General features: G+C 33.0%; 1 protein-coding gene across 1 annotated transcript in view; it reads right to left on the bottom strand.

The window, feature by feature from the left end:
- The window catches only part of LOC105142956 (neurotrimin), a 221,382-nt gene extending 207,415 nt beyond the window's left edge, over positions 1–13,967 (bottom strand). The window contains exon 1 of the mRNA XM_011050888.2: positions 13,373–13,967. Coding sequence (XP_011049190.1) covers positions 13,373–13,499 — 127 coding nt within the window. The 5' untranslated portion in view covers positions 13,500–13,967. The remainder of the gene's footprint in view (positions 1–13,372) is intronic.
- Positions 13,968–25,021: the final 11,054 nt, after the last annotated feature.

Here is a 25,021-nt window from a genome sequence, read left to right as displayed (position 1 = left end):
AATATTAAGTTTATTGACCAAGAACGAATACTAAATTTATTTGAATAAGAATAATCCATAATTGCAGATATAACATAAAGAAATTCAATTATTTAATATTTTTTGTGTAAAATTGCTACAATAATAGACACAAAAATTGAGATTTAATAAATTCAAATATAATATAATAATATAATAATATGTATTTTTTAGTTTAACATTACTTCACAGAGGAAGTTGAATTATTTTTACTCATCAAAATCTTTGTTATCCAATCAATTACTGCATAGTGGATGCAATAGACCCAGCATTATATTCCTCCGGAGGAATATAATTGAATGGATCCAATAGGACCACGTTAGCTATGAAAAGATAAAATCGTTAGGAACAATGCACGGCGTATGTGTGATAAATTTCAAGTACAGTCATAAGAATGATATATTTTGCACAACATACGAAAAGCACGATTTGATTTGTCTTACAAAACGTTCCGATATTGATGGTGCGATGATCGATTTGATAAAGTATCGAATATTAATTCTTGTCGAGGCGAGATGTGACAATATCGAACACGCTACACGTTTAAACGCATCAGTCTCTTCTCTGACGAACAAAAGCAATAAATAATAAAATATAAACCAAATCGCGAGAATATCGAGATAACGCCCTGATGGTGTCCCATAAGCTGTGAAAAGAAATATTGCTCTTAGCACAGCGAGACCAGAAATATAAATTAAAAATAGCAGCAGCAATATAAACGAGATTTCAAGAATATCCGGATAATCGGATTACTCAATGGATTTATATCACTGCCATTATTGTATCCTACAAAAACTTTGATGGAAAAACACTAATGTCTAATCTGACATACCTAACGACATATTGACATTAACTAATATGACCGATCAAAAAAGAAATAAATAAATCGATCAGGAAAAAATGTATGAAAGTATAGATTTTTCTTCTATTAGATAAGCACTAAGTAGCTCATCAAAGTATTTAATTAATGAACAATATTTTTTTTTCTTTTAATCGGAATCGCAAATTTCTTTGCAGGAAAGTTAATTTGTTGAACAATTACGATATGAATTAATTTATTGAGTTAGTTTATCACGCTGTTACAATGTCAAAAATCTGTCTCGATCTTAAGGAATTAAACATGCATATGGATATTTATTTGCTGACCCGATTTCTTGTATGCCGTGGCAATTCCGTGCCGACGTTGGAATACGCGGTATTTGCATTTGACAGCGCGCTGAAGAGCCGCCACGAGGTCGGTTCAAGCTTAATCCAGGTCGGACTAAGAGGATTATTGCGAAAATGTTTCAATTGTGGCGTTGCCCAACGTAACGAGGTCTATAATGTTCATACATCACGGATAAAGTTCAACTCTGAACCGTATCGACGATCATTGCTCGTTGTTACGAAAAGTTTTTTAAGTCTTATCTCTCTCTCTCTCTCTCTCTCTCTCTCTTTTTCTCTTTATCTTTTTTCTTTTTTATTCATGCTTGTGTTAATAAGCGTAATTTAATTTATATTTATTATTCCTGATCGTAATTTAATTTATATTTTATTATTCATAGATTTTTTATTTATTACTTATTATTTAATATTTATTAGATTTTTATATTTATATTTATTTGGCTTTTTATTTTTTTGTCGTTATAAATTTGATATCGTTATTTTATCGTAACATCTAAATATTTATCGCTATTATTGTTTAGTTTATAAACCCATTGTTTACAAAATTAAATGTATAAATACATATTTCATTAATACAGCTATACAGGAAACTTTATAAACATCTCAAAACTTTCACTTTTAAACAGCGGCATACATGCATTATAAGCGTGCAGTTGTTCTATATGTGCTTTTAAATATTAATAATATGATTTATTGCTTTAGAATGAATATTTCCTGTATAGCACAACATTGCTAATTAACATAAACACGAACCAATCTCTAGGAACTTTATCGAGCGACGGAGGCTACTTCGAGTTCCAAACGTGTACGAAGAACCGTTATGTATGAGATGTAAAGGTCGTGTTTGAGTTTGCCATTTGCGTACACAACGAAGAACTAATAACGTTGTTTATACATCAAGCTGTATGAAATGTACATCCGTTACAGACCGTCTGATAAATGAATGAAAATGGATACAGGTTGCATTTCATAGATTGGCCATTACTTTTAATAAACGAACATCTTTCTATACACCACCAAGCATGTTAAAGCTATTAGAATTGAAGTCAAAAATTGTTTGTGAACAGTTTGCCAAGTTATCATCACCAGCGTATTAAATACTTCTCTAATAAAGTTGTCCGGTTTCACTGCATGTTAATTAGTACGTGAGAGACTTAGGATTTACACGGTTTGTCAACAAAACCTTTGATTTGAAAGTAACTATTACGAGATCGCAATCGTGGCAAACATGTCAGAGTTGAGTATAGGAAATGTGTAACAGTTACATGCCATCTCCATTATGCCTTAGGGCTTGTTAGAAAACGTGCAGTAGTTACAGACAGTGTTGATCCACCGCGGGGCACTGAAAATCTGCAACAGTACAGTTAGCCAGGCTATAGAGAGGCACTACGACGTTTTCGAAACGTTTGACAGTTGAACGAAACGTTTGATAGTTGAATTCCACCGATCTATCAGAGAACATTACACTACCTACAAAATCCCCGGTTGTCACTTTATATCTTAGGCTGGGTTGTTTCACCTTTCAGTAAACTTCAACTCACTATCTTACTTTCTTATTCTTTTATGCTCTTATCGTTTTACTTTTATTTATTCAATAGATAAATTACCACATAGTTTATCTGAAGATGGAACAATCATAATAATCTTATAAACTGATCCATCATATATTTAAAAAATGTGTTATTTAAGACTATAAAATAATTATATATATTAAAAACTTCATTTTTATAGTTTACTACTATAATATTAATAATAATAATTGTACTTGTAGTTCATATAAAAGAAATACAATTTGCACTGAAAACGATTATAAATTATAAATCATTTTCTGTTCTAACTATATATTTTTTTATATAGAACTAAAATATAATTATTATTACGAATTAATACGATTATAACGATATTATACAATAATTGTAAAAATCGTCTTCTTAACAGCAATTATTTTATCATGCAATTATAATCACAAATATCAAATACTTTTTTTTTCAATATAATATGATGTTTTTGTCCACATCTCCTTTAATTATTCATATTTATTTATTTAAACTTATATCGCTGTGTAATACGACTGCATCAAAAAATGAGAATAACAAATTGATGATTCAAATATGCAAATGCATTAAAGAATATTAATATTACAGTTACTTAAAATACAAAATATTAATATTAATGCCAAATATTACTTTTATCATGTTATTAATTTTTAAACAATATTTATTCTCTTGTAATACATATAGGAATAAATTTTTTATTCAAACTGTTTCTGTGACATTTTGATGACAATGTGATGTTAATTTAATTCTCTTCGCGCGATTTATTCTGCGATATTTATTTTGCTTCTAAAAATCGCAATTATAGTAAAATCACGAAATTTATTTCAATAAAACTTGAAACATGAAAATAAGAATTTCAATTGATGTATCTGTTTTAAGGAGAAATCTGTGAGCTCTTCTTGTTAACGATTCACAATATATGGATTCACAGAGCATAGAGATTCAATATATGGAAGAAATTGGTGGAAAAAGAGCACTCCCACTGGAGAACTTGATCGCGTATGAAATCGCGCCGATTTTAGCCTCCAGGCAATTCACTTGTATTGCTAGCCAAACGTATATACCATTGTATTTCACGAAGTTCGAAATTTTTGCTTACCACGTATTATTGATCCAAGGGGGAAGTACACGGTTTTTTTTATTTTAAAAATGAATTGCAAATCTGTAGTATTTATGCATATTTTTAATATTGTTAAAAAGATATATGCTTTATGTTTTATTCAAAAAATTTCACAATATATTCAACTTACTATGATGTTAAGTAAATTTCTGTTTAAGCCAAATTTCAGTATGATATTTTAGCAGTAAAATAATAACGTATAAATAACTACTGATATTCACCGTCACGAATGAAATATTTAGAGAATGATACAGGATATTCTATCATAGAGTTTCGCACGCAATTAATCTTCTTGCTATCTTCTAGCGTTCACTTTCCTCTGACGTATTTCCAAAATTACGTCTGTTCTTTTCACACGATGGAAGATCAACGAGATACATGTCCGACAAAACCCACGCGAGACATGGGTCAACGAAATAACAGTCTCGGAGTCTCGTAAAGTTCCATAATTATTTTCCTCACGTTGGAAGATCTCTAATTACAGATGACGAAGTTTATTGCCAATCTAATATCTTTTTGACATTCCTTCTTTATAAAATATAGTATTACAAGGGAAGTTCAAATTGGTCACGTGAATAAAAACGCATTGATATCTTAATGCAATTACATTTTGTGTGAGAATACATCGAGAATAATCTTATGATCAAAACAAATTACTCTGTCTGGATCAACTAACCGGATCGGTTATAATTATGTGCAAGCGACATATTAATACCATACTATGATTAAATTATTCTATCGTTATGTTAAATGAATTAGCACATATGATTAATTATATTCGTGATTGTGTGCAGATTATCGGTATTTGAAAAACCTTGCAACGAAACGGTATGCATAATTTGTGATTAATATATAAAGTTAAACTTTCAATATTTTATACACAGATAAAACATTTGCGCATGATACTTTATAACCATTGCATGACGATAATATTAAACTGATGACAACGAAATTATTTAGCTAGTTGTTACTCTTCGTTTGGCGCAAACCCATTTGCCACCTAACAATGCATCATACCAAAAGCATGTATGCAAAATGAGCCGGCGTGTCGCATCAATTTTGTTCGACTGTCAACAATTTCGTGAATTTTATTTCGTCATGACACTCTCTGCCAATCATACAGTCTTATTCATCTATTTAATCTATTATATACTTTCTTATACTTCATATATTTAGAAAAAAAAGAAGCATTTTTATGGTTATAGCAACTATATAGATAATAATTATACGTTTTATATATAGAATTAATGTATACACATAATTGATTAAATTAGATTAGGTAATTATTCCAATTAAAACTTATTATGCCTCGGTCAAATGGTGAGGACGTTCGCACATCAGAATACAATAAAGGATCCAAGTTCAATTCTCAGCCGAGGTAATATTTTTTACAATAAAATTATTTATACATTTTAAGATACTCTTATTAACATCACATTATTAAAATTTTAAGATAAGCATCAATATTATTAAATTGCTTGTGAAAAAAATTCAATTGTGATATTATTATTTCAACTGTAGTTTAAGGCTGTGTTTTGAGACTGACAAATTATTGGCGTACAATTCAAATTATTATTCTTATTGTTTATTCAAATTATTATTCTTATTGTTTATTCAAATTATTATTTGAACTAGGAACTGTATAAATTATGAGAGATATTAGGCATAAAGAACTATTTTGACTGAACATTTTTCATTCACGTGTATTTAAAACTTATTAGTCTCCGTATAATCATTCATCTTTAATTGCGATAACTGTAGAATTGCTTATTCAATTATGTACATTAAGCTATACCTCATATAATTGTCACTTTTACAAGGTGATTTTAACATATTTTGTCATCCATCATGAGCAGATAGAGTGAATCGAACTGAATTGAAAAGTTATCTACCATTTTGCAGTTTACGCAATAGTTAACGAGATATTAATTACTAAAAATTGCCAAATATTGGTCTTGAATAATTTTTTACTCAAACTATAAACTTTATAGAAAAACTGCAAAAGACAAAAATCATTTATTTTCTTCTCATAGAACTGTAAAAATTTTTTCAGAATTGTTTATCAACTTTTTAGTACTGCATCTTCTTATTTTTACCAACATGAAGAAATACGGTATTAAAAAATACCGATTCTGAAAAAAATTCTCAGAACTTTATTCTTTTTCTGATTGTAGAACAAACAAAACGAATCATAAATTTGCTTTTTGAATCTCGCTAGCAGATAAAATCAAAAACATCATATATCATGTTTTGTAATATATCAATCATTACCTTTTTACTTTTTTTTTACTTTATATTAATCAAATCAAGATATTACTACTACTTAATTTAAATTGGAACATTTCGCGTGTGGTAGATGAAGTGCTATAAATAGACATAAATAGCAAATATAGTGCAAATAGCAAGTATACGTTTCAATTCTATCGTAAAGATAAGTAAATCTCGACAAATATCGAAGCAAAGATTAGAATAAAGAAAGAATTAGGATAAAGAAAGTTCTTGAAAGATAAACCGGTTCAACAATGATCGCAATAATTCTTTCTTTTGTTTCGTTAATGTTAACATAATTAATCCTAGCATCAATTAAGAATTTTACCGAAAAAGTATAAGTAAAGTTGTTGTTTCAGCGGTTGCAATTTCAGAAGTATGTTGTGCAACTTTTACGGTTGAACGATCCTTCTTGCAGAAAACTCTGGTGTACCGTAGGGATCCATAAATACATTATCCCTCTATAAAAGTTAAATAAGTAAAAGTTAAATTAACTCTAAATCCACCACGTTCCGCATAGACCTGACTCAAGTCTCACACCTTAGTAGGTGAGCTTTGCCACCTTCAAAGACTGTATATAGTGTAATATATATTTGATGAAATTATTAAAATATTTATGTGATTCGATATCCAATTTTTATGACATACTCTTTGATTGCTCCGTTTTTTATAAATAAAAATAGTCACGTTTTCAGATATCATTTTTGGAAATATTAAATTAGATAAAGTATTGACGGAATGATATAATTAAATTAATATAGAAATTTGCATTTATCTTGAAAATCCAGTACATCAAAATAATAACAAAATAAGTATACAAGAACAATTTTGCCTAAAAATTTAAATATACACACAGACACAGATCTGAAAATAATTTTATTGGACTATCAAAACAATTATGTACGAAATTCAACCATGAAATTCATGAATAATGCTGCAAAAAGTTTTAATAATTTAGCAACCAATTTGAGCATTCTACAATTATTTTGACAGTCCAAATAAAATTATTTTTAATTCCACATCTAGTTAAATTTTTACTTGAACGAAACTTCTTTCCATATATAAATTTTCTTCTTTTTTTTATGCAAAATAGTAAATTAAATATAATAATTCTTTACCTTTCTCATTATTCAACTATTCACTATTTAACAACTATTTAATAACAGGAATAATTCAGATAATTGTGACAATTTTATTATCGAACATTAGTAATTAATTTTATTATCGCGTTTTATTACGGCGTCAAGCTTATCTTGTAATAGAGATGTCTTGTTCGTGAAATTCAAATCAGATCTGAATATCTTGTGCATCGATCAGACGGCAAATCAATTTCACGAAGCTTCCACTTCAGCAGTCCGATATTTGCGCAAATAAGCATGACCTGGGGCGCTACGTAAATAAGTTCGATTTATTTGAATCGAAAGAAGCTGACAGCCCAGTAGAGAATTACGTCACACTGTGGCTTTAAGAAATTTAGTGGATGTTTCGCGTTGAGTGCATACCCTCGTTACCCAGACTGCCCCCCCGTTTCTACGCTACTGACGCAAGTTATATACAGTCCGTGCATACATCACACGCATGCTTTTGTTGCACATGACCAAAGAAAATGCCAGCTGATTTACAGCCGGCATTTACTTTGAGAGTATTCCCTTCTTACTGAAGATAAATCGACAGGAGCCGCGCATTTACTTCTCCTGTCTTTTCTTCCATACCCCAAGATTTACACTTGAAGATACTTAAATCTACTAACGCGCTCGTGAAGCTATCCCGGAGATTTCTACATCTGCTATTTCACTTCAAAATGCGCCGAGATTTACCTTCTTATATTCTCTAAATGAATTTATCTATTCAATTTCTGCAGCTCCTCCTCTTCACTTCCTCTTCTTATGAAGTAAGAACGTCAAAATTTATTTTTCGGTTGAAGAGATGAGATACTGCTTCTTTACATCAAAAGTGGCAAAATTCAAAAGATGTGATTTTTAAGATGTATGAATGAAGTAAACATTACTGTGCTCATCATTAAAAACGAAATGGCTTAATTTTATTTAAAAATCATCAAAATATCTTCACAATTCAGAAAGGATAATTAAAAAAAAAGTCACAATTTAAAAATGATTTTGTTTTTATGAATTGTGAAACAAAAGTGACAAAATGACATTTTATCATGTTAAGAATATACTTTTTTTATATTATTTGATTAGTCAATAATTTTCTGTGTCAAATTATAAAACAATTTTTATCTTTTCCTGGAAAATTTAAGAAAATTTTTTTTAATTGTGTTACTTTTGAAGTAAGGAAGCTTTTGAAGTAAAGAATATTATCAATCACATTGAAAATTAAATGTTAACTTTTATCAACGGCGATGGTTTATTTTCATAATTGCTTTTGTATCTCGAATAAAATACGTAAGACGAAACACTCGTCGTTCAATGCGCGGAGATACGATACAAATAAATAAATCATACTTTCCGGAGATATACAAGCGTAAGTCCCGTCTCGAGAATCTGCTACTCGGTTAGATTATCGTTTCGCCACGAGATTCACTGTCCTCCCTCGAGCTTATTTCCATTTACATTTGCTACTACCACTCACGAGACCCTTCTTTTACGACTGGCCGAGTACCGTCATAACTGGTGCTGCTTGAAACATCCTTTTACTTGGATATCCTGTACTGAAAATTTTTTATTACATTTACAAGAAGGCAGTAAAACAGCAGGTTCAGTGTACAGTTGCATGCACCTTGATATTTTGATATAAGATGGTTGGTCGACCTTAATAAGACATAGCAGTCGAAAATCTGCATTACGAAACGCACAGCCTTGACTTGTAAGTATAAAACATCCTTAAAAGTTGATGTTCTATATTTCACGAAAAATAAATTAAAGACAGTTTTATTGAAAATTGAAAAACAATATTTATTTTTATAATAATTTTAATATTTTAATCCTTCTTTTATTACCACTATTTTTTTAAGGGAATAAATTGAAAACGCTTTATACTCGAGACATATTTATGACTATACTTTATTGTATATCTTAAAAAATAAGACTTTAAACTCTCTCTTATTCGCATATAAATAAAAATTTATTCATAATTTCATAATTGATAATTTTAATATTCAAGGTATCGTACACAAAAGGACAACTGTAATGACATTTAATCAGAGAAAATCTTTTCAAAGCTGATAAGTCGCGCGGGACTTAATTAACAAAAGCTTTTACATTCATGGGTGTGGTTTGTTGAGGATATAGTCATACTCGTATTGTTGGTTTGTTTAAAGGCACCTTTGAGAGAATGAGTAAGTGCGAAGTTGATTTTAACCTAGTTTATAAATCTTGTTAAAAAGTATAGCAAAGTCTCTTTGTAAAACTGAAACTTCTTAAATGTCCTGGCGAAGCTGATGGTATTCAACGATCAAATTCAGTGACCCATTTTCATAATGTGGACGGACAGCTTTAATATTTTTTAGGACAAATAAAAGGAAGAAACGCTATAACAGATTTAATATTATCTCGGTCGGATTAAACTTTATTCCACGGATAGATCTAGTATAATGTTAGTACAATTAATTAACTAGCGTTATTATAGAACAGCTTTGCGTAACCTCAAATGATATTTTTGGTTTTGCACACATAGCTAGAAAGACATTACTGGAACATTATGATAGCATACAGTGCACGTTAATGCTTTCAATTAAACCATGCGCATCCAAATCTACTAATCGTATAAATCAGCAGATTGGCTTAATTATAAAATGATGAAACGAAACATTAGTTCCCACGAATACAAAATGGCAAGTGTTACATATTAAAATTTTGTGTTGCGTATGCAAAAAAAAACACTTAATATGACATTTTATAAAACAGTAGATTCAGCAAAAAGTTATATTTCACACCAGTCAACAGTAATTCGATCTGACTCATATGAAATGTTGCTGTACAGCCCATTGTTAACATGAAACAAGAGAACCTTTTACAGATCGATAGTTGTTATAACTTTTTAATTTTTTTTTACCTGTATCGCGTGAATTTTGGAAAATCCCAATTTAGATAATCTCGAAAAAAATACTAATGCTCGTAAAATAATTCCATATGATTAAATACAGTAAATCGATCTAATTAACACTAATTCTTTTATGAAAATACACCCAACTTTTAAATATTTCTTATGTAAGAAATGTAATATTGGCAATATAACTGCATATGCGCATTTGGTATTTTATACGATATTGCAATGATGCGTAGAATGTATGAGAGAAATTAGTCAGACGAGATAGTACTATCTCAGGAATTTCATATTCATCCTACATCTGCGAAACCAAATTATATCGTGGTGTCCCGTAATCGCCCAAAATTGTTGGTGCTCGAATCGCATTTGGCAGTTACAAGTATACATATAACCAATTTTCCAAGCGTAGATCATTTATTTTATATTATAAAACGTTCTAAATTCACGCACTGGATAAAATCTTGCATTCGTTTCTAAAATCATATATAATTATTAAAAAATATTTGCATGAAATTCTAAACTACAACAAATATTCATACAAACGCATAAACATAACATATATGAAAAACATAAACATATAAGAAAAAAAAATGTTTTGGCTTAATAAAAGCTAAATAAAAATGTGATAAATTGGAATTTCTAAATTTTTCACATTTCCTTGAAAGTTTATTAAAACCTTACTGTTAATAAAATTTTGTAAATACTAAATTTCGAATATAGTGTAATCTTGTATCAATATGGTGAATAGTAATCAGCTCAAGAGCTTCATATATTCCTCTACATACAGGATATAATCTAATTATAACATATATATCACGTAATTTCATCGAATCATCAAAACAAGAATAATATAATCAGAAATATATGTATATGAAATCCTAATTTCATTTGATGTAGTATCGCACTGTAACTAATTGTTTGTTACTTTCATAAAGAGCAAAACTAACTTGGTCAACTAAAAGCAGTTGGATTAACAAATAGAACAGTATCTCATTGTGTGCAACATAGCAGTTTTTTGTACATAAAATGTACATAATACGCATTCAAGAATAAAAAAAAATTAAAATATTTACATATATAACTAAAATCTATCGGAGAATTAAAATTATATTGGCTATACAGTCCCTACAAAATTTTGAAATTAAAAGTATATTAGTATTTATACACTTTCCATATAAAAATAAATATTAAGATTATGTATATAAATATGAAATGAATATATTTATATGAAATATATATTTAACAACTTATTTTAAAAAATTGAAATTTTTCTTATTGTTTTTTACATTGATTATAGCAACAAAAAAAATAATAATTTAATAAATTAACATACAAATTTGTTATTAAATACATGATGTTATCCACTATATATACATATACATAACTTTAATATTTATTTTTATATAGAAGTGTTAATATTACATTTCTAATCTCAAAATTTCGCAAAGACTATATAGCCAGTAACTTTAAATAAGTAACTTTAAATAAAGAATTTTGAAAAGAAAAAAAGGTAAAAAAAATTATAATTTATTAGTGTAAATTCCGTGAAATATTTGCGATTATTAATATTTATATTATATTTGCAAATATACAAAAATATACAAAAATATAGCGTAAATTCATATTGTTGAATATTTTCCTGTTTTGTGCGATGAATAGAGTCATTTCCTTGTGACAACAGCATCTTGCAGTAACAGCGCAACATCAGCATATAAAAAGATTAATTAGGAAATTATAAAGTTCTATCTTGACTTTTTCTTAGTATATCATCATATTTCATAATGTAATTTATTATAAAGTAAATCTTATCTAAGGCCACTCAAAGTCTTTCTACAGTATCACAAAACAACGCTTACAACGAATTTGGTCGAGACTCGTTATCTCGTTATGCACTTGTTTTGCACAATTATGTATTCTTGGCAGAATTTCTTGTTGATAAAAAAAATTGAAAATAAAATTCTTGTTACATGCTTATCTTTTAACTAATAAAGAAATCATAAAAACATATGCAGTGCAAATATAGATCATATTGATTTTCGAATTATAATAAATATTTGTATGTAAAATAAAAGAAAGAATTCCATTTTCGATCAAAGTGAATCTTGATGCTTAATAATATTCATATGTAAATTTATAAACACATTTTTTCATTTATAAAACTGAAAAAATGTATTTATAAATCTTCGCTTCGACCGAAAATGAGATTCTTTCTCTTATTTGATTTATCGATTTAATTTCCACTTATAATTATTTATATTTGTTATTTAGAATCGATATACAAAATTTAATATAATATTTAACATTATAAGTATCGAGCAGTCATTATTGACTACTTTAATTTTTTATATTAATACTATATTTCTCGTGTAAAAATAGGATTTTGAAATTCTTTAATCTTTTTATACTTATTTAACCCTTTATATAAAATTATATATTTGATTTTTTCATAATAGTTTATTTCTAGAACTTCGTTCTTTTAATGAATAAGAAACATTGGTACTTCTAATGATAAAAGAAATACTGCATTTGGTGAACAAAGTTAAAATGTATCGAAGTAAGTATGAAGTTAGATATTCCTGATATTCAGAATAATGAGCAAGAGACACGAGCGAGAACTAATGTGTGCATCTCGCTTATACTTCCCAGTTATCCTCGACGACTTCATTCCGCGCCGAGCTTCAAAAGCTATTGCATAGACATCTGAAATTACTCCCTACGCGAGCCGACCAACTCTCGCGCACGAAAGCCCACATTCGCAGAGTAAGAGGCACGCACCACAAATCCACGCTACGTGGAATACTAGCACTAGCCTAGCGTAGCTCTACGTAGAGAACAAGAGAGAACAATCCTCCGCGTCCGACCGTCGTCGCAGCAACGGTGACGACGCGACGGCGGCGACGACGGCACCGAAACTCGTTAAACTTCCCGCACACACGAAACGGGGAAGCGCTTGCGGCTAACAAAATTCCTACTGCTCAGAGGGTGGTCGCAGGTTCATACGAGAGATTCAATTAGCGCCGCGACGGTAAATTTAGCACTCACGGACGCGAGGGAACAAAATTCTCTCTGTCGCGGAGAAGTATTCTCTGATGTATGTACTCCGGTTAATCGACGCGTTGCCAGATTGCAAAGTGTTTATCAATGGTCATCTCATAAACGAGTAAAGGACCGATAAATACCCGCCAACGGTGGAGATACGCGATTTGCAACACACATACGATTCCTGGTTCCCACTCACCGGAAGCGACGGGGTTGTCGGTCCATGCACTTCCCGCGATCGTAGACAGCAGCACAGCGCCAGTCAACAGCCAGAGTCGGCCTCGCACGGTTCCCGGGACACGTTGGACACGTTGCTCACTGATCATCGCGGTACCGGATGGACGAGAGGGTGCGCGACCGGCATCCCGACTGAGGGTTGTACCGCGAGCGTGTTTCTCTACCTCCTGGCATCATCCCCTCTCGTTTCCCGCCACGCGCAGACGCCTCCGCTACTCGGACTAGTCGGGCTTCCGCCAACTCTTGAACCACCCCCACCATGTGCTCCGTCTTAATCCCACTCACTTATCTCTTATCAATAGGTGACGATTAATTATCCTTCTACCTTACGCGTCGCAGCCGCTGCGCTTTCGAGGTCGCTCACAACCTGTGGCACGCTCATCTCGGATACTTGGGGTATGTCTTTTGGCATGAGCCCTGAGGATGGAAGATATGAACGCAAGAATAATATCACTTCGTCGACGCCGAGAGTTGGTCGGCTTGTGCTCGATTTATGGTTGGCCGCGATCGTAATATGTGTTCGAAGGATTCGGGAGGTTTGAAAACCGGCGATAAATAAAGTCTCTCTCACTTATAAAAGAATTTATTAAAACGGTAATGCTCCTTTCTCTCTCTCTCTCTCTCTCTCTGCATGCGCGCCCTAAATTTGGAAACAAACGCAAGTAGATACGTAACTATACATAGTATAATTTTACGTGGAAAGAGAATGGAAAACATAAATTGAGTTTAGTAGATGAGTCCAGGTTGTTGGAAATTGAGTTAAAATTACATGAGTAATTATCTCTCTATCCCACGATACTGTCGTGCCGAGTAACCTTATTCAACAAAATAAAAAGTAATTAACATTTTTGCAGAAGTCTTGCATCACTTTAGAAAAACTCTATGTTTCTTCTTAATTTGTTTAATGGAAAGAAGAGTTTCCTTGAGAATTGACATGATATAAGTTAACATAAGTTTCAAGCTTAAACGATCAGATATAACGGCGATCTAGAGGCAGGAATTACTTCAAAGTTTTAGTAAGATTAATTTCATACCGTTTCAAGGCAAACATATTCGACACTGAAAGCTACAATTTGCTTCCAATCAAAACTTTTATTTATTCAAAACTTCATACTCTAAGATAAAAAATATTTTTTTAATTATTAATTAAATTACAATTTTGCATTTGTTAACAATACGTTTACTGCAAGAATTCTTTAATCTACATTTTGTTTCTCTTATACTGAATATAATAGATGCGTAACGCATCTGAATTTTCTTTCGTGATTAACTCTATATATATATAATAGCAGAATAATGGCAGTATTATTATTATTATTATTACGATATTACTGCATCATTGTCATTATATACAATTGGAAAATTTATGTTATATTTAACACACTTTGCGTTCCAAACGGTTCATTCAAATTTTGTGATAATTTAACTTATTTAACACAAGATAAAAATTAGAAACTATCACAGACATTTTGTAAAAATTAACACGAAAATGCAATATTTTGATATAATTTAGAAAAAATAAAGTGTGGCATTTTTATAATATGTTAAATTAACACATATTCATTTTTTATTCATTTATCTTAGAGAATTTATTATATTATTCTACTATTACATTATTTTTATGTTATCTGATATATGTTTATTTATATACTGTTATTTTAACATGAGAAATGTTAAGTACTAATTTAATATAATATCACATCATATTGAATTAATACTTGATTAAATTAAAAATTCAACAGAAAAATTTTGACAAGGATCAGTACTAACACAAGTACAAAATGTTTTTTATTGTATAAAACTACATAAAATTGATACGCATGTAGATTGAAAAATATATATGCAAAATAAAATATATGTTTATTATATTTTAGTTCATGCTCAAAATATTGTATCAGCAAATAATGCAAGATGACTATGATAAATTTTATTGTAACTAACGATTTAATGTATATATTTTCTAACATGTTGCGAATATGGATATATTGAAGATATATATTATGTAATATGTATATTATATTACGTCAAATGCATTATATTGCATATGTAACTTTCTATTGACTCCAGATATTAGTTTGGCTGTTACGTAAGCGCAATTTGGAAGTTCATACATATTCAGTCAATCCATTCGCCTTTACGTGGAATAAACGATAAAGATAATTGATCACGTGAAATATCGATTAGCTATATCGGGAATAGTTTAATGGATTTTGTTAGAAAACGTGATTAATAAACCTACAAAGAAAATATGATTTTCATTGACATATGATAAACGGAAGATATTTTTGGATCCTTAATTACTTATTCCATAAAATATAATTGCGATATAATGAATTGCGCTCTGGGCTTGACTGATGTTCACACAATAACGGCATAAATAGGTTGCACAAATATTTAGAAGATAATATCCATTTCAATTTAACTTTTCCTTTTAATCTATCACTAATATTATCTCTGTCACTATCGACATTATTTCGACTCTAATAACTTCCAGTAATTCACACATTATACGGTTAGCTAGCAGTATGTAGCATGATAAAACACGAATCCTATTTTCCCTTTGATATTTGAATGAAGTTACTGCGCATTGTATTCCTTCTCATAGTTCATAAATCGAAGTTACAAAATACATATTACATAACCATTAAAATCACGGATTACGTTATTAACAATGATCCACAATCGTACAAGCATCCGTAAATATTTCATGATATAATGCGCACATGGCAAAATGCGTATTATATTTCAATGATACAACAACGATTACAATATCGATGGCGAACTATTCAAAGTTTGATCTATGCCAATAATACGTGTTTTACTAATTTTCATATGATAATGAATGTATTAATAGTAGATTATATTTTACGTCAATCTGATGTACCGTTCGATTTGTGACGAGATAAATAGAGACGTAAACGGCTTTGTAATCGTTGCTTCCGCGTGGAAATCAATCGGGGAAAATCTCACACGAGTGAATAATGTTCCTATGGAGGTGTGGATTGCAATATCGCGGTGTATGGAAGAACGCCGTGCACACCAAATATGTTAGTTCTTGCGACACTCGTGCTGGAAGGCGTGTCGGGAGACTCCAGGGCGCCAGAAGACGCACTGCCATTGTAACCCCCAACTTCTGTGTCACGACGGTGGTCTTCCGTTGCCTTTCCACTATACCTCGCCTCTCTTTCCTTCTCTCTCTCTCTCTCTCTCTATCTATCTATCTATCTATCTCTATCTCTCTATCTCTCTTTTGCCGTTTACCTCCCGCTGCCACCATGCTGAACGCCTTCCACGTTCCTGTCTCATGTCTGTCCTCACGTACGCGTAAACCCCTACCGGCCGAATATTGTCTGCCGGCGGTATTTCAGCCAGCTTATGTGTGCGGTCCGAGGAGCCCACTCCGTTTTAGGACGTGCATCCGTGTGCAGTGCACCGCAATATGTTGTATTTACACAATTCGCCATGAAGCGAAGCATGTAAAGTGCATGAAGGGTGAGATCTAAGCGTAATTTTCAAGGCAAGCCATTTAAAACTTTCCAAACGCGCGTGGTATTTAATAACAGCGGAATATACTCCACGGATTAGGAAAGTACACCGCCAACTAAATAATGCGCCAACCGGACTTAGCCTATAAAGACGTGAAATCTCTGTCGAGGTAGTTAGTGGCATGCCGCCAGAAGGGTTATTGCCAAGTAACAAGCAAAGAAGAAAAAGAGACATTTTCATATTACTAATAACCCTATCGCAATTTATTGCTTATTGGGAGGAGAGAGAATTTTGATCACTTGAAATTGTTGTATTCATAATATTAAATCGAAAACGATAAGTTTTCGAAAACTAGATAAATTAATGATACACAGTCGAAAAATTTTTATTTGCTCAATTTTTAGTGTTATTTAACATAAGCTGAAAGAAAGTAATATACACGAGTTATGTAAAAAATGAACACAAAATGTTTTAATTGCAATATTTTACAATATTGTTGTAATAATTCTAATAAGACATTAAAATATTTTAACAATACTGCTGCAATTTTTGTAATATTGCGTACTATTAAAATATTACTGAAATATTTTGTGATGTTATTTCTAAATGGTAAAAAATACACAAATTATTGACGGCATGTACGTTCCGAAACAATGGAGTTTACATTATTACCTGAATACAAAGTATTGGTAACAAAGCAACACAATCGTATTAATTAATAGTTGAAAATTATGATTTTTGTTATCACGATATCACGTACGTTTGTAATTGTTATGTCTTCTAGTTTCTCTTTGTGTATTCTGCATGTAACATCATTTTATGTATTATCCACATGATTATTTCCAAACTTTCATAATCAAGGCAACGTGAGGATGCGGTTTGGTATCGAGACAAAGGGTCATAACATTGTTCCCATTTTCCCTTCGAAACACTTTGTCGGCACGCAGCTTCGTGTTGGCGAAACCAAACGGGCTACATGACGACGGGGAATGGAAGACGACCACTCCGGAAGCAACAGCACTGTTCGTCGATGTGTTCGTCAGAGAACGTCAGTGACTTTGCGAGAGGCGCTCGCTTCTCTGTCTGCCTACCCCATAAAGTTACATCTCGCAAATTGCGTTTGTCAACAACGGCTAATTGCCGCCGAGAATGTTACTCGACTATGAAGTTGCTCATAATTATGCTGATGCATCCTGTATAGAATCGAATTATTCGCCAAGCGCCATGCCGCAAACAACAAAAAGAAAGGATCTTTACACCTTTCTGTCTTCAAGAGGGTAACAACGCCACGCGTCCCGTGGAAACGGTTGTATTTTTGCGGTCGTACTTGAAGGCGTGTCTGCAGAGAACGCAAACGGGATCGTGACTCATATTCACCGTTGGCCATATCGAATATGCAAGCGAACCCGCACGTTAAACCCGCCTCACTATGCTCAGGGATTGAAGATTATTATGAATAAATTTCCGCTTTCGTGTGCTAGAGTTCGAATGTCGTCTAAATTTTCGAAATTTGCGATTTTCCAAATAATATGTTGATAAGATTTTGAAATTCGTGTCATGCTCAGAAGGCATAATTTATTAGGTCGTAACTTTAGACCTTATACGTACTTATGCTTCCTAAATTCATTCTCCGTATCGTGGATACTTTTCAAAGTTCTTCATTAAGACAAAATGGCTACATTGGTGGCATTGTAGGAAGCGTCTGCTTAATTTTGGCGATTTCTACTTAAGCAGAAATATTTAGTACAATATGTAACTCAGGCTACATGGAAAGAACTACTTTGCTGAAGTATCTAAAAATTTAGTTAGTTAAATACAGATCTGAAAATAATTACGTTAGTCAAAATAATTAAATAGAAATCCCAAGCATGATAAGCAGTACTGCAAAAAGTTTTTAACGTTTTAACAACCAATTTGAGTGACCTACATAATTATTTTGATGATCCAACAAAATTATTTTCATTAAAACAAATTAAGTTAATAGTTTGACCATGGATTTTAATAATAAATCCACTACAATAATGCTTGTATGATTTTCCGCGATTATAATGCGTAAATTATATATTCATAAGACGATAAGATATAATTTGCATACAACTGGAATATATTCATTAAACGAAGTTAACTGCAAATATTTTGACTCTGGATTGAGTTCTGTTTAATATAGAAGTTACAAATTATTTTCAGATTTGTATTCAGTTAAATTTTAAAATACTTCAACAAAACTTTCCTTTTCGCAGTTTAGTCAGTGTAACGATTAGAAACTGTTCGATCTCTAATCCCTAACTACTCGCTTGCGCTGTTAAATGTGTTTGGATTTGCGAGCTTCTTAAGAACAAAGTAAGGGTATGTGCATACGTTAAGTCCAAAATGGCAGCAGTGATTCCGGGAAGTGACACATTCTCTCTCTCTCTCTCTCTCTCTCTCTCTCTCTCTCTCTCTCGCAGTATATACGCGATCTAGTGGTTAATTTAAGTGGCTGGCGTAACAAGGTTACCAAGGAATGCGAGGACGGAGCTTTCAACGGAACACCCGCCTATGTACGGCGAGACTATCGTCGCCTCCTATGCTCCGTTCTCCGATCCCTGCTTCGACGTTTCCAGCGAAACGTCGGTCGCCCCATTTCAGCCTCGGCAACCTCCCCACAGACGTGCCTTTGTGGTACCGTGACCCGACCTACGACACACCACCCTCGTCGCACACTCTCGAATAGAGCTATCCCATTCACTCCTATGTGCGTGTGATATGCGCGACTACGACATGGTTGCGCGCACGTACTGCTGATTCGTCTTGACATGCGTGCACGATCCCTCTACCGTACGAGATTGTTGAGGCAACGTTGAATTACGCGCGATGCTGTGTATAACCGATGCTGTGTAGTCCTTTCCTTCCGCCAGCGTGTAGAGAAATAATGCATGAACTGGGAACATGACGACATTGTACGTCTTCACATATTATCATTTTCTCCTTTTGATTATTTACTCTTTTATGAGAAATCTTTTAACGGCTTATACAATCGTAAATTTTTAATGTTTTAATTTGTAGAACGATTAGAATAGATTTTATAGGTTATAAAATATTGATCGTATTTAGTTTTCCGTTTAAATGTGTAATTCTATTTTTGCAGTGTAGTGTGTTTTACATGGAAAATTAAATCACATACATACTATATGAAATTATCTGTTACGTATCTAAAATACAGAAAAAGTGGTACACGATGAATTTAAATACTTCCCAAGGAAGAATGATACAAATGAAAAATGAATTAAAATAAGAATAGTTTTTAGGAGTAACGTAACTATAATACAATTAAATATCTACATTAGAATGTGAATTCAAATGTTTCAAAGAAAAATGACAAGGGATACAATTCCAAATAATGATAATTTTTAGAGATGACATAACACTATAATAAAATTAATACCCGCATTATTTCTAGATAACTTAAAAAAAACAATATTACAATATAAATAATATCAATTCTTTTCGCTTGTATAATTTACAACAAATTAATAAATATAGTAAAACCCAGGTCAATACATTAAATGAGTTATAGGTAGGTATACTAAATAATACTTATTAATCACAAATTATAATTTTCCGACGGTTATTATAAGTTTCAACGGTACGTTTCGATTATATTTAGCCTTTATCATTTGCGTTTATACTCTTTCACAGTTAAAATCAGTCGGGCATTAGTGAATATAACCGATTCTAAATTCTATATTACATTTTTAATAGACTGCTGGTAATTTACCATTATATATAATTTGTATTTGTCTTCATATTAATTTTATCTACCAATATTATTAAGGACGTACATACAACCATTTATATGATCAGACATCGAGCTACATCATTAACATGACTGGAATTTATTCATTTATTCACACTGACTGCCCATTCTCGCTATTAACCGATGAATTAGTTCGAAACCATGACTCTTCACTACATCGTTTATTAATTATCAAGTTTGACTACGTATAATATGGTTGCGATACCGTCCTTTATAAACGAAGGTGAGATGATTCTTAGAAATCTGTTATTTATTGTAACTCGAACGTGAGATGATCCTCATATGTTAATATAATTAGATATTTAGGTATTTATGTATTTTGCGGCTGATGAGGACTAAGCATAAACGAAACATACCGGAAACTTATCGGAAAATTATAATTTGTGATTAATAAATATTATTTAGTACACCTAACTATAACTCGTTTAATATATTAACCTGAGTTTTATTATGTATTAATTTGTTAAAACAGACAATTTAATTAATTAGCTCTAATTTTAAGTTTATTTACGTCTAATGCTGCCGTATTAAATAATAAATTTTAAAATAAGCAATTCACTTTTCTCTCTACCGAACAATTTTATATTTTTTACTCGTGTTATTTTTCTTGCGGGAATGCGATATGATCTCTATCAAATGTTTTTGCGTTAAATTTCTATGTTTGAGAGTTGTCGTTCTGAAGAATAGCGATCGATGCAATTCTTCAGAATGTCTTTCCCTCAATTGTCTTTTTATTCAGGTACTTAACTTAAATGACATAGGTAATACGGATTGATGCCATTTAATAACGTAAAGCGGATTTCATCCAGCAACTTCTCTTATAATCAATTCATTACGCTAGAATAAACGACACGACTCACAATTGAATCCCGTAATGCAGAATCTCTCATCAACATTTCGCTAAATTTGCTAATCATAAAGAAAAAGCATATATGCACGCTCACACTGATATCACACTTTTTTCCTCGATAATTCAAAGCGTAATATACTGCCTGCGGTGGGTAGAAACAAGTTAATTCCGCCAAATAAGTCTGAGCGCATTCGAGATTCTATTCTGCTGAAATGGGACGAAAGCGCAACTGAATTTCACGCAGTGCCTTGTGACGTGTACGTTTTAAAACAGATCGCCTGAACTATGCGTACGTAGAAAATTCATTTTAGAAATATGGCTTGAATGGCTGTCAGTGGTGTTTCGCAAACGAGAAGTCATTTAAGCGCTTATGAGCACTTGACGCTGATAGGGAAGTCAAATGCACTGTGCCTCCCCTTCCCAGCTTACCCACCACCCGCTGTCCTATCCTTTGCTATTTCACCCCTTTGTAGGCGTGAAATACTCGAGCAAATCACCGGTAATACCCGCCAGCGATGTCAAACTTCTTCCGTTTTTTATTTCGCGAACGCGTCCTACTTTCGCGGCATCACTTCAGGAGGACGACTACTGTCCCAGTTTTTACTGTCTGATAATAATTGGAGTACACTCGCACACATACACACACGCATACATATACAGAGATGTTTATCGCTCTTTATGTTTGCCCAATCAATACTTAACTCATCCGACGAAAAGTAAGAAAGAAGTTAAGAGGAGGAGAAACGCAACTCTTTTCTCCGAAGAATTAAACGATCGCCCGCAATTTCGCTTTCACTATAATCACCCTTCGCGATTGCGATCGGCTAAATGCGAGATATACGGCGCTTGCGAGTCCCGAAAATATTTACGCGAATTGTCGTTCGCAAACACATAAAATTACATGACACATCCGAGTATACCACAAACGTTGCGCGGCGACGACGGCGTCGGCGTCGGCGGCGGCGGCGGCGGCAGTCCCAGGCCGCAGTTTTGTTTATTTCATTTTGTTTGCCGATAGCACCAGCCTCCAAATCCGATATCATCGTTAATATTGATCTGCACCACTGAGCAATGGGAATATAGCAATACTGAGCAATGTCGGTGCAATTATATGTGAATTTCTCGTATATACAGACAAACGTTTACGTTTACTCCCGCACTTGCATTCGTATTACTCTCGACAAACGAGCATTAATCTCGGTAAGTAAATCTGTGAATGACGCATGGCAGTCAGAGAAATAGAACTATTATCAGCTGCAGAAGTTGGGGGGAGGGGGGTGATGGAGACGCGTATTAAGATTTATTCGGCCGAATTACAATCTGCGTGCAGCGCGAGAATGGCAGTTAATAATGGCGGTGGACACGTTGTAATTTATCTGCAGATAAATGTAAAAGATAAAATGTCGCACGAACGTAGGAAAATATGAGTAGTGTAAAATTGAATGCGCGGAAGGGCCGCAGAGTTGCGCGCGAGCGATTTATGGTCTTGAATATTTTGGTTACTACGTGCGAAATATCAGGGATCGGGGAATGTTCTAATTATGTTATTTTCATCTGGTACATGATACATGCCTGTACATGAAATCCCGGCGAATGGTAGTATATATATATATATATATATATATATATATATATATATATATATATATATATATACACACACGTGTGTGTGTGTGTGGGTGGGTGGGTGGGTGGGTGGGTGTGTGTGTGTGTGTGTGTGTGTGTGTGTGTGTGTGTGTGTGTGTGTGTGTGTGTGTGTGTGTGTGTATGTATAATTCCTGCGTTGAACCGCTGGTATTGCCAATTGGCATAAGTCCATGCTAATTCTGCTCCATAATATAATTTTGCAGGATTTATTAATAATATTTGCATGAATCGTCGAAGTATTTGCATTCCGTGGACGCGATCGTCGGGCGTCTTCTTGATTTAAGAGCTGTTCTAATAATCAACTGTGTGAATTTCCTTTTCGAAAATTTCTAATCCGTTATATAGTTTCAAATACACTCCCGGAGGCATCGCTTTGCATCGAGAGCTCTCGACCGCGTTCTTTCGCGGTTAAACTATCGAGTGGCTTCGTTTTACGATTTACTCTACATATGAATCATCAGTGCGCGGTACCGACCGTAACGATCTTTGCATGCACAGCATCGACCGACCAGCCATACTGCCGATTGGATGGGAGAAACTCGTCACTCGAACGAGCAGGAAGAGGCCTCTCGATCGATATACTCGATTGGGAGAACGAAAGAAATAGAAATTCACGGCTTCAGGGATAATAGTTGAACGACAGAGATGGCAGTTGACATATACTCTCGGATATGAACGTCGAATGCGGAGTAATCGATCCTTCCAAATCCAAACTGCCATTCAGCGAATAATAAACAAAAGGACTATCAAAGACTGAAAATCCAGTGAAAGAATTTCATTTACGGCTTAACGGGTTCCGGCCATCGCGTCGCATCGTTCGTTATAGGCTTACATTTCCTCTCTCTCTCTCTCTCTCTCTCTCTATCTCTCTCCTCTCTCCCCCTCCCTCCCTCTCTCTCTTCTTTCATATTGAAAAATATCACATGAATATAATGCGTCGGTACATCCGCTGGAATTTCATCGTTCGGCAAAGAGTGAAAAAGGAAAGAATTTAATCGTTTCTTTTGTGCTCCGATTGATTGTTTACGTAACTAAAAATAAAATCTCAGAAGCGTTTAATTGCTACGTCCAGCTACGTTATCAGTACCTTGACAGGCGCATGAACACATTTTTATTTGACAAAGAAAAGCCATCCTTGCCTCTTTTACATCGATAATTTTATTTAGTCGCACATACAATGAAAAAGTTACATTATTATGATCTATCAGTAATGTCTATCGTTATTATATGTGATGTCATGAAACCTTCCATGGTATCTGCATTTAGAAGCGGGAATCTTCAGAGGTTTTTAACTCTTTGTCCGATAATCATTAAGGATCGCAGATTTATTATGCGATTTGCTTTTCCTTGTCTTTCTCCACTCTCCATCCAGGATCTGGTCTTCTAATCCCAGTCGCAGCGAATCCTTTTCCAAGAACTTATTAAAGTAACGTGGACAAAGGTGTGTTCATTAGTCTTTAATAAAAACGTAATCCACGTTGGTGGAACGTCATATGGAGGATTAAAATGTTGTCGAGGAGCTTGACGGGAAGTGTTTGCGAATCGTCCGACAGTTAATATTATAATCTCGCTGTCAGCACGAGATATCACAAAATACTGCAAAAATAAATACTTGCGCAAAATCGTATCGTATAATCACAAAGATTGAAAACTATTGAAAAAAATTGGTATTAAACGACAGACTACGTCCAGCTGATTATCATTCTCATAGACGCCGATCACCGGAGTGCGATAACATCGAAGAGTTGTTAAAACGAATTACAGAGAGAGAGAGGAGGGGGGGGGGAGAGGGAGAATGCATCGAAATGAAGTTACTCGAACTGAACTTCTCC

The sequence above is a fragment of the Acromyrmex echinatior genome, chromosome 8 (genome assembly GCF_024713525.1).
Source record: "Acromyrmex echinatior isolate Ae372 chromosome 8, ASM2471352v2, whole genome shotgun sequence".
In the NCBI taxonomy this organism is placed as follows: domain Eukaryota; kingdom Metazoa; phylum Arthropoda; class Insecta; order Hymenoptera; family Formicidae; genus Acromyrmex; species Acromyrmex echinatior.
Note: the sequence above shows the minus strand (reverse complement) of the source record. Positions and strands in the feature narration are given on the sequence as shown.